General features: G+C 40.8%; 1 protein-coding gene across 1 annotated transcript; it reads right to left on the bottom strand.

Annotated features, from left to right (window-relative positions):
- Positions 1 to 1,928: 1,928 nt before the first annotated feature.
- Positions 1,929 to 10,531, bottom strand: LOC308350871 (uncharacterized protein; the record flags this gene model as incomplete). The annotated part of the gene is made up of 2 exons (XM_080816335.1): positions 1,929 to 2,889; positions 9,576 to 10,531. The coding sequence occupies 2 exons, from the start codon at positions 10,529 to 10,531 to the stop codon at positions 1,929 to 1,931; spliced, it is 1,917 nt and encodes a 638-aa protein (XP_080672461.1).
- Between the last annotated feature and the right edge of the window lie 1,308 nt (positions 10,532 to 11,839).

Raw genomic sequence — 11,839 nt, 5'->3', positions numbered from 1 at the left:
ATCCTCAAACATAGAGCTGGTTCTCCTTTCCTTTCCCAGTCCCATGGTACTGAGTCACTCTCAGAATGTCAAAGCTGGGACCGTGTCTCTCTACTGCAGGAGCTCAGCGGCACAGAGTTCACGGTGCGGAGTAAGTTTACAGCAACTTGGCTAATGCCCTAAATGCCCTTCCCTTCCAAAACAGAGAAGGTTCCCTCCAAGGGGTTAGGGAAAGTCATGGGCAAACAAGTTCTGCAAAGGGCCCCCGAAAGACTCTTTTATGAAGACTGAGAAATGTTTGGTCCTATCCCAGTGCGAGTTCTTCAGATTCTGAATGCTCCATCCTAAGCTAAGGCAAGCCTCAGATGCGTGGGGGAAAAGAGGACCTTTAAAGAATTATCTCATCCTGATCTCTAGAACTGACCACTTAGAACTCAAACAAGGCAAAACCTTATGCTCTGTATGTTAGAACAAATATTTGAGACTGGGAGGCTTTCCAGGCAGTGTATGAGGAGAAAGTGAAGCACCATCACTGGAAACAGCAAGATAAACATTAGGTGCTTTAAGACTATAGGTGTTTTTGTGTTTCTGAAATTTAATATCTAAAGCAGAAGTTACAAAAATATGAAAAAGGAGGATTTGGGTGTCATGCTAAGAAATTTCAACTCTCATATAGGTGGCATGTGGTAACATTTCTCCTTCTGTGTCTGACACATTTCACTAACATAATGTTGTTCAGATTCATCCATATTTCTCACAAAGGACAGAATTATCTCCTTATAAAGGTGGAATAAAAGGCATCTGGGTGGCTCAGTCACTTGAATATAGGACACCTGATCTCACCTCAGATCTTGGTTTTAGGATTCTGAGTTGAAGCCATACATTGGGCTCTAAGCTGGGTGTAGAGCTTACTTAAAAAAATTAAAGATGGAAGAAAAAAGAAAAAAGAAAAAAAAAAGAAAAAAATTAAAGATGGTATAATATTCCATTATAGGTGCCTGCTGTAATTTGTTTATCCATATGTCTGTGGATGAACACTTAGGTTAAACACAGGTTAGTCTGTCTCGGCTATTGTGAATAGTACTGCAGTGAACATGAGAGTGCAGATATCTCTGTTTTCATTTCCTTTGAATAAGTGCCCAGAAGTGGGATTGCTGGATCATATTGTCATTCTATTTTTAACTTTTTTAAAAAAAGATTTTATTTAATTGAGGGAGAGAGAGAGAATGAGCTAGAGAGAGAAGGAGCAGCAGAAAGAGGGAGAAAGAAGCAGTCTCTCCACTGAGTGAGGAGCCTGATGCTTGGCTCAATCCTGGGACTCCTGGACCATGACCTGAGTTGAAGGCAGATGCTTAACTGACTGAGCCACCCAAGCATCTGAGAAGGATTATACATCTTTTTATTCTACACATCTTTTAATGAATCTGTGTTAAATTTCTAATGGGGAAAAATAATGGAGGAGGAGGAAGGCTCAATATCGTAGATTCAGTTGCCTTTCACCTCACCCCTAAGAAGGTGAAAAAGTCCAATATCACTCCATTATATTTTTCTATAAGGACCATTATTTGAAGAATCTAAACAATAAATATGCTACAAGAATTTTAGGTAGAGATGTGTCTAAATGGAAATAAAATATTGAGGAATTGAAGGTCATAATCTTCATATGGCTTTAAGAATATTTCAATAAGATGCCAAGACAGGTGTTCTGATGCCCATAATGGCTATAATTATCCCACAGCAGAATTTCAGGAATGTCAAATTTTTTTTGACAAAACTATTTCTATCCTGCCTCTTGTATTAAAAAGCCTCTTAAGTTCTTTAATACCTAAATCCTCATTAAACAACAAAATGTTTTAGATATTATTATTCAGATTATAAGCTGTTGCACACATGAAAAATACCATTACTCTTTTGACATTAAGATATTCCAGTGAGAAAATCGAAAGCTTCTACTTCATTTTCAGGGAAAACCACTTCTTCATCCGGCTTCGGATCTGCTGGGTCTTTACACTGTAGATGATTGGATTCATCAGGGGTGGAAAGAGAATATAGATATTGCCCATAAGCACATGAACAGAAGGTGAGAGATGCTTCCCAAAACGGTGCACCATGGTGAGGCCAATGATGGGGATGTAAAAAACCAGGACAGCACAGATGTGGGACACACAGGTCTGCAAGGACTTGAGCCTCTCCTCTTGGGATGCAATTGCCAGCACTGTATGCAAGATGAAAACATAGGAGATGAGAATGAGCACAGCATCCAACAACAAGTTACAAATGACCAGAGCCAGGGCATAGAAGCTGTTGAAGCGGATGTCAGAGCAGGCGAGTCGGAGTAGGTCCTGGTGCAGGCAGAAAGAGTGGGAGAGGATGTGGGGGCGGCAGTAATGGAAGAACTTCAGGCGAATGATGACAGGAATAATGAACAATGCACTTCTCATCAAAATGGTCACCATGACATGAATGACTCTGTTGTTGGTCAGGATGGATGTGTAGCGTAGAGGATTGCAGATTGCAATGAAGCGATCAAAGGCCATGGCCAGAAGGACTCCAGACTCTGTGCCAGAGAGACCATGGACAAAGTAAGTCTGTGAAATGCAGGCATCCAGACCAATCTCCTGGCTGAGCCCCCACAGGACCCCCAGCACCGTGTGCACTGTGGACAGCCCCATGCACAGGTCAGTGAGGGCCAGCATGGCCAGGAAGTAGAACATGGGCTCATGCAAGCTCGGCTCTGTCCGGATCACATGCAGCACCAGGCAGTTTCCCAAGAAAACCATAGCATAGATGGAGGAGAAAGGAATTGAAAACCAGGGATAGTACTGGTCTAGGCCAGGGAACCCTGTGAGAATGAATACTGAGGAATTGGTAATGGAAGCAGAAGAAGCAGACATGATTATGTGAACGTAATTTTCCAGAGAAGATCAATATTTACTGACCAGTTTTGTCCAAAGATCTGCTGTGTTGAGAGCAGTGGAGTATGACACGGCTACTCACACTGTAGCACAGGTAAGGCACATTGTAGAGTCCCACAGAAGCTCCACTCTGCAGAAGAAGCCACGGCCCAGGATGATTTTCCAGGGAAGCTCCTTGATACTAGGTCTCAGGTTGTTGAAGCAAGTCAGTGTTCTGACAATTTTGGGCAAATGAGTTCATTAACTTCATTTTCTTTTAGTCCCCCTGAGTCACTTGCAAGACACACAGCAGGTGACAGTGGCTAAAGCTCTTGAGGGCACAGGGCTGTTCCTGCTCTGCTGCTCCTGAGGAAGCCCCCTGCACACTTTATTGCCAGTGCTTGTGGCACAGGGAGTCAGAACGTCAGATTTATGAGGAAGGAATGAAGAGGATTGTGTGGCCCAGGTGGACCCAGGCTCCTGGGAGGCCATCATTCCCATATGGAGGCTGACACAAGTGAGAGATTCTACCCGCTTACAGCAGGCTAGTAGTTTGGGTCCCTGGGAATGAGAGGAATGGGGAAATGGCAGCAGTTTTTAGGGTCCACAGATCTTTACAGGGAGGGATGCTCACTGCATCGACTGAAATTTCAATACCTACTCAAAAGGAGAAGACAATAAACACCCAAGGGGACAAGGTATATTAGTATTCCAAATAAGTTTTATTCACCATATCTGTCTGAATCAACATATCTTGTATATTTTAATACCATATTTCATTTTTATTTTTCACTTAATTCATCAGTAAACATTTCTCCTTTTCTGAATGCCTGAGAAAGGGTACCCTAGAGTCCTCTCCGTAACATAGGCCAATCGTTTTGAGGAAAAAGACTACCACGACCTTATTCCAGTTAAGGGAAGTGAATTCCCCTTCTTTCCAGCTCCCTCAAACTTCCTGTCTCATCTAAGGAGGAAAGGGGTCACGATTCACTAGACTGGGAATGCTATAGTGAATGAAGAAAGAAATGAATCTGGTGGTGACAGAGGGGGAGGAAGACCATTGTAGAAAACCCTGTGAAGGTCACAGCTCTGAGAAACAGTCCCAGTAATATCAGCTGGACTAAGATTTCATTAGATTATTGTACGCTTTCCTCCTCCACCCATCTCATGAGCACACTATGAGGGCACAACAGCAGTTGTGTCCTTCCACAATGTCAGCTTTATTCAATCATAAAGCAAAGTTAAACCACAATGATAAAGCAAGTTCAGGAATCCAAACTCAATGACAGTTCACCATGTGATTAAACTTGGCTTCTTACACAGCACGCAAAGCAGGACAGAAGACAAGCCACACAACAAACAAGATAACAGAAGGGGGCAGGAAATTAAGGAACCAGATGTGAAGTTAGTCTGGGGGCACACAGTTGAGAGAAGGTCTTGGTCTGGTCCTGGTCAGCTGTTGGCTGTCAGTGCTTCTGATGTTCAAGCAGGGAAGGATCTCGGTTCTGTTCAGAGATGGATTCGGCAGAGCCTCTGGCAGCAGCAGTTACCCTTTTCAAGTGGTCAGAGGCAGAGGGGTCAGGCAAAAAGAGACTGAGATTTTGCTGCCAAAATCCTTCCTTTTTTTTTTTTTCAAATTAATTAGTATATTTATTTTTGTGAGAGAGAGACAGAGAAAGAAGACAGCAAGTGTACAAACTTGGGGAGGGGCAGAGGAAGAAGCAGGCTCCCTGCTGAGCAGGAGTCCTGATTTGGGACTCTATCCCAGGACACTGAGACCATGACCTGAGCTGAAGGCAGATGCTTCACTGACTGAGCCACCCAGGCTCCCCAAATCCTTCCCTTTTTAAAGGGATTTAATCAGTTCTGGGTCTTTGCAGGCCTCCTCTGGTTTTGCTCGTTATCAGTTCTGGGGTGGCAGCTGACGTTGGTCCTGGGGACATTTCCTAGCTGAAGGACCTTAACTGCTTGCCTTGTTGCTTGACACAGTCCCCTACTTGACATGAGAGACTCTATTTTGCTTTCCGGAACCAGAAGCCTAAAAATGGCCCAGTAAAATAACAATCAATCATAGCTAAAAAGTCTGTATAAATATAGATTTACATGCAAACAATGAATCATGGAACATTATATCAAAAACTAATGATGTACTACTGTATAGTGACTAACATAACATGATTAAAAAATATATAGAGATTTTCTCTAAGGAGGAACGTGTTGGAAAAACTAAAGTTAAAAGGGGAGTAAAGAATGATAAAGAACAAATAAAAAGCAACAGCTTCTCATATCTATACCTACAATAAACACAGCTCAACTTTCAGCAACCACAAACCTTCAGTTTGTAAACAAACAAACAAACAAACAAAGAAAAAACCTCATTATCTGCAAAGCACAAGAAAGTGAAGCACAATAGAGGGAGGTATGCCTGCATATTGGTCTGTAATATCCTTTTCTTGTTATATCTTTGGCTTTGGTAGCAGGGTAATGCTGGCTTCATAGAATGAATAAGGAAGTGTTCCCTCCTCTTCAGTTTTTGCGAAGAGTTTGAAAAGGATAGGGAAATTTAATTTTTAAGAGTATCAGATTCAGATTCAATTAGCTGTTACAAATCCCAGTTGTGCCACTTTCTAACTATAAGATCAATTACTAAATATTCCTAAGCTTTGGTTTCTCACCTAAAAATAAAAATTATCAGACGTCCATCATTTGAAAAATACAAAAGATATTTGTAAATTATTTAGTATTTTTTTTTGCGATTTCTTTAATTGCTCAGTAATTGGTGATTGACTCTCAGAGTTTTGTCATATGATTCATGTGACATGCTATTCAGAAGTATACCAGTTAGCATTTAATTTACCTCCATAACAAATCATTTGTTCATAATTTTTAAATTCCAGGCATAGGGAACAGAGCAGTGGCCGTATTCTCAATAGGTCTTCTCTAGTTGTCCTCTTCCATCCAAATAACTAAAATGAAAAAAAAAAAAAGTTTTTGTTGAGTGCTTTCTCTATTCAAGCACAATTTGAATATTAGCCAACCAAATATGCTTAACTGGATTTTAAAATCATTCCTGTTTGAAATAATTTTTTTAAAAGCATTTCCAACAAACAGGTATGTCTTCAATCATTTTATATACTTTCTTTTCCCGGAGTCTAGTTATTACACTCAGTCTTCTAATATTTTATGACTAAGAGTGCCTACTGGATCTTAAAATACAAAATTTCAGATTTGTCTTCTGCCTATGTGAAGATGGAGAAAAGGAGAAGAAAAAAAGTTTTGCAAAGCAAATAGTATACTTACTGGGAAAATAGCCAGTTTGTCTCAGGCTACAGAGCAATAAATACTACCCTCTTGCCTAATATTCCTGTGTAGCTCTTTCTGCTCTCATTCTCTATCTGCTTTCTTGCCATGAGTGTCTTATGGCATAGCTTCTGTAAGGACAACTCAGAAAATCTCAGCTGTTAAATTACTTGCTGGCTTGGGCAGCTCTTGTCAATATATCCTGGGTTCTCTTTGCTACTTCTGTGATATATTAAGAAACAAAGAGAATTTTTGCTAATTCTTAACCCACTGAGCCACCCAGGAGCTCCTGAATTTTTGCTAATTCTTAATCCACCTGGAGGGAATTACCTGAAAACTTTTTTGCAATGTATGTCTGAGGGAAATCTAAATATTTACACTGTACATATCTACTGTTCTTGCTATATAGGTATAGATCTATAGATCCAAATCATTTTGTTCCTCACATGAATCTCATTTCTCTGCCTCCCAGTTTTAATTTCAATAATGACTAAGCACCCCAAATCACTTAGTCCACGCACTTTACTGTTAGGTGATTTGTGGTTATATTTAGAGATTTGAATAATGAAAATCTTTCCTTTGGTCTCCCCGTTGTCCAGCTATTTGTCTGTAGAAATTTAGTTTCTGAGAATCTTTTTTTCCACATGGCTAAAAAGGACACTTAGCAATTGGACCAGTAATGAAGCCCTAAAGACGGGGAGAGACAATTCTATGCACAGGATTCTGCAATTCAGGGTAGAGTGCTAATAGGAACATTTACCCCCGTTCCAGGACTACTACTACTTTGGCATTTAAAATAGTTGAAAAGATCTTATCTTATTTAAAACATCTGTTATGGGCCTTCTGAAGGAACAATCTCTCTACTCCCTTATCCTTCTATGAGTCCATTTAAAACTAAATACTTTCTCATTCTCTCTTAATTTTGATTTCCCTGTGGTTTTATTCTCTGACCACTGCTCATTCTTTCTTTCTTTTAAATCCTTGGGAAAAAAAAAAAAATCAATCACTCCTCGGGCAATAAAATCCGTCATTGTTTTGACAATCATTAACACATCTGTGTCTGAAGCTCTGATCTCTTTCCTCAGTTTCAGAACTATATAGTTATTTGCTGTACATAGTTATTTAATTACCTACAGAAAACTCACACAAACATATACAGAATTGAATTCTTCATCTTCTTACCCATCTTTATTTACAGTGCCAGTAAAATGTGCCATCATCTATCCAGTCATTAAAATCAGAAAAAAAAAAATAAAAAAGCCTAAATTGAGATAGATTGTGGAAACAGGCATATTCAGCAACTAAATGTAGTGATTAGTGATTCTGCATTGGTTTAGCACTATTAATTATGGCTATTAAAGACAGACAAACAAGCAGATATCCTTAAGTCACAGAAATTTTTTGTTTATAGTAAACATGTAATATGGATGTTTTCCTAGAACATGTCACTGGAAGAAATACTTTCTGTTTTGGGTTTCTCACTCAGCTTTTGTTTCATCATTATGAATTCCAATTATAGTATATATTGTAGTGTGTCTATTGGTATTTCAAGAGATAAGTAAATGATATGAGATTATTTAATCCTTGGTCTGCTCATCTTTCTTTTACTTACATTAGATTTTTCAAAATTATAATTTTCTTCCTGTATTTTGTGTTGTAATAACCATTCGTTTGCTACTTCCGTCCCTGACTGTATCTCTAAATTTCCCTCCTAATCTGATATAAATGAGGATGCTAAAAGGGAAGATTTCATGAAGTATCTACAAAGAAATAGCCGTGGCATTCATTGCAAGGGCTATAGAAATAAAATTCACCTGTTTTATTTTCAAAGCATCTTTCATTTATAGTTGTGCTCAAGACTGATGAGATTTTTAGAAAAAGAAAACTACAGCTAATAGAATACTGCTTGATATTTTTTTTTCATTCTTGTTATTAAAAAATATGTTTTGGTATTGAGGCGGATAGAGACTCCTGGCTCCAGCCCCTTTCTGTCCCTGGCTTTCCTTTGCTCCTGCTAAGGCCAAGAAAAGGACCAATAGCCATCCCCTTTGAATAAGATAAGATAACAAGTCATTACTTCTGCTGAGACAGAAGAAAAAGACCAGAAGACCAGTCCTGTTTGAATAAGAAAAGAAAGAGAAACAGCCCCCAAGGTGATTTAGCACCTGCCTGAGATGCCTCCACATAGATTATACTTCCACATGAAGAGGCCATTTGGGCTTGAGAGACTGGGAAAGTGCCCTGGCCTTGAGAGACCCTGAAAACACCCCGCTACCATCCCCCATTGTCTGTAACCATAAAAACTCACTCCTAACCCTTTCGGGTACTCAGTCTTTGGGAACGATCCCACTGAGCCCGCTGGTGTTAATAAAGCTGTGTTCTCCCATCTCTCCGTGTGCCCTTTGGGTTTCCTCAGTCACCTCAGATTTTCCGCAACAGTATCTCCGGCCAGAGACATTTGCAGTTTAAGAGCTAGATAAGCTTACCATTTTTGAAATTTATTTTGAAAAGATGAAAAAAACAGCAAACTCCTGGAATACTCTAAAAGGGAAATTAAGAAGTCCTCAGAGGCTTGGTTCTCACATATCTGGAATTACATTCATTGCTTATGAACATTTCATCCTTGCAAGTGATGCAGACTGGCTGGGTTCCAGGACTCAGAGAGGGATCCCACGGGATCAGCCAAAAGGGGTCCTTCACTTCATGCAGGGTAGAAATCAAACAGGAGCCCAGAGGAAGTGAGAGCAGAGTTTACTGAAGATACATAGAGAGTGCAGATACAGACAGAGCTTCTGGAAGACATTTTTATTCTTTCATTCTGCAAAAACTAACAAAATACTTAATGTATGGAAAGGACCACATTTAGGAAAGGGGATGCAGTGACTTACAGGAGAAAAGGAATGTCTTTCCTCATGAGGATTATTTTTAGTGGGGATTTACCAAAATGCTTCTAATATCACTGAATTCCAAATATAGCCATCACCCTATCTGCCAAAAATTCTTTCTCCTAAACTCTGAGGCAAAGCACTATGTGCACCATTTACATTTGTGAGGTCTCTAAGTTACTCTTTCGAATTCCTTTTCCATTTCGATGGCAGTCCCCTTCATGAGTCTTAAATATTATGAGTCTTTCCTCTAAAACGGAGGCTATATCTTAGTTCTATTTCTATTTATAGGGTCAATAGTAGTATTGACAGAGTAACAGAGTAAGTGTTCAGTGAAACTTTGTGAAATGAGAAATAAATGAGTACGTGGTTATTTCTTCCCATGAGTGAGAACTTCTTATGAAGATGATGCTGTCTCCTCGTTACATTCTTCTCGCTATAGGAATTTATGTGAAATGGCCCATTAAACATCTATGAGCAAAGTCTCTCATGCCCTCTCTCTCTACCAAAGACCTACTGAGCCTGAATGTCTCTGATGCCGGCCCCACGTGATGCAAAGAAGCGTAGCATCCTCAGCCAGATCTGCTTGGTCTTGATGGTGTAAACCAGTGGATTAAGCACTGGAGGTATCAAAAAGTGCAGATAGGAGAGCAGCACAGGGCTGGAAGGGGAAGCCCTCCTCCCAGATCTGTGGATCATGGACAGGCCAATCATAGGCGTATAGAAGAGCAGCACAGCACAGATGTGGGAGACACATGTGTTGAGAGCTTTGAGGTGCTCAGCTTTGGAGGCAATGGACAGCACCGTTTGGAGGATCAGCATGTAGGAGAGAACAATGAGCACCGAGTCCACCCCCAGTGTGGAGAGCACTACAAAGAGACCATAGGCACTGTTGATGTGGGTGTCTGCACAAGCCAGCTTCATGACATCTGGGTGCAGGCAGTAGGAGTGGGAAAGCAGGCGATTCTGGCAGTAAGGCAATTTCTTCAGCATGATGGGGGCTGGGATGTGGAGCCCGAGGCTGCGCACCACACTGGCCAGGCCCAAGCTGGCAACACGGGGGCTCGTGAGGATGGTGCCATAGTGTAGGGGGTTGCTGATGGCCACGAAACGGTCCAAGGCCATGGTCAGCAGCACGGAGGACTCCATGATAGAGAAGGTATGGATGAAGAAGAGCTGGGCCAGGCACATATCCACTGACACCCGCCTGAGACCCAGCATGTAAATGGGGAGCATGGTGGGCAGCGTGGAGGCAGACAGGCCAAGGTCGGTCACTGCCAGCATCGACAACAGGTAGTACATGGGCTGGTGAAGGGAGGGCTCTGACTTCACCAGCCATAGGATCAAGCTGTTCCCGGCCAGAGAGGCCCCATACATGGCACACAGAGGGATGGAGAGCCATTTGTGCACTGCCTCAAGGCCCGGGAGGCCTGCTAGGAAGAAGAAGGCACCAGTGTGGTTGGAATCTGACATGGTGGACAGATCTCCCGGCAGAAATGCTGCCACAGACCCTGGAATCAAAGGAGTTGCTGGGTCAGAATCTGTTCTACAAACCAAGACCTTTCACTGACTCCCCAGAGTGTTTCCCTGACAACCATGGCCTTGTGGGTTGTGGAGGCAGTTCCCCCAGGGTCATAGAAAAGGAGCCTTGAAACAAAGGTTAGTTTAAATTACTAAAGAAATGTTGCATTCATGGGGAGCCTGGCTTGCCAGCCTCACAACAAAATTTATCACAAAATCAGAAGTTGAAAGGTGGATCTGGAAAGGGACCAAGACAGTGTTGATCTTAACTCTTCACTCTACCTCCTGAGACATGAACTCTAGTTTCCGTGATCTGGGAGCAGAGTGCAGGTTCCTCATTTCCTGTCATGTTCCCCTTCACAGTGCTTTCCAGTAGGTACTTTGGTGTGAATATCCAAATTTTGCAGACTGAAATCTTCTTTTATAATTAAAACAATATAAAATAATTCCTTCTTACATGTCAGCCCTCCTGTGTGAGCACACAGATACAATCTTATCACCCATATGGCTTAAAATGTTAACCTGTGGCAAAAATTTTAAATACTTTTCCAAATACGATTCATTCTCCAGTTGTGCTGTATGTGTGGAACATAAAATATAATGATTCAACTCGTAGAAGATTAAACAGTTACCATATACGTTATTTGTCATTATTCAGCATTATATTGATGAACATACAAAATCAGAAAAAACTGAAGGAATCAGAATCAGAACTTAGATCCATTTATAAAGTGATTTCTGAAAAAAAAAAATACAATAATCTGGGACTACATCTTGGGTCTTTCTTGTGTTCTCTCCCTTGAACTTTGGCTCCTGTTCCACTTCCTGCCGTTTCAGCTTTCTCCCCAGAGTTAACCTATTACACGTTCTGTTTTCTGAGAACCCAGTCAAAGCACTGTCTGAAAACTTTCCGCCGTCCCTCCTAATCATAAATAAAGGAGGGAAATTTCTGGAGTTTCCCAGGAATACAACACTGAAGAATAATAACCAACAAGGACAGCTTAATTTTTAGGAAATTTTCTTAATTGTCTCTTCAGAGTTTTGTTTTGTTTTGTTCTTTTCCAGTGATACTGATTTTCTCTTCATTTTATCACCTTTTCTCTCATATGTCTTGGAAAATAATCCAGTATTCCTCTTTCTTTGGAAAGCAGTTCCACATAAAAATGAATTTTGTCCCTTTTTCTTGTGCAGGTAAAAATACACAAGTATAATTTCCTCCTTTCGTATTTCATTTAAAATACTTTTCAACATATTTCAAAA

The sequence above is a fragment of the Martes martes genome, assembly GCF_963455335.1.
Source record: "Martes martes genome assembly, chromosome: 10".
In the NCBI taxonomy this organism is placed as follows: domain Eukaryota; kingdom Metazoa; phylum Chordata; class Mammalia; order Carnivora; family Mustelidae; genus Martes; species Martes martes.
Note: the sequence above shows the minus strand (reverse complement) of the source record. Positions and strands in the feature narration are given on the sequence as shown.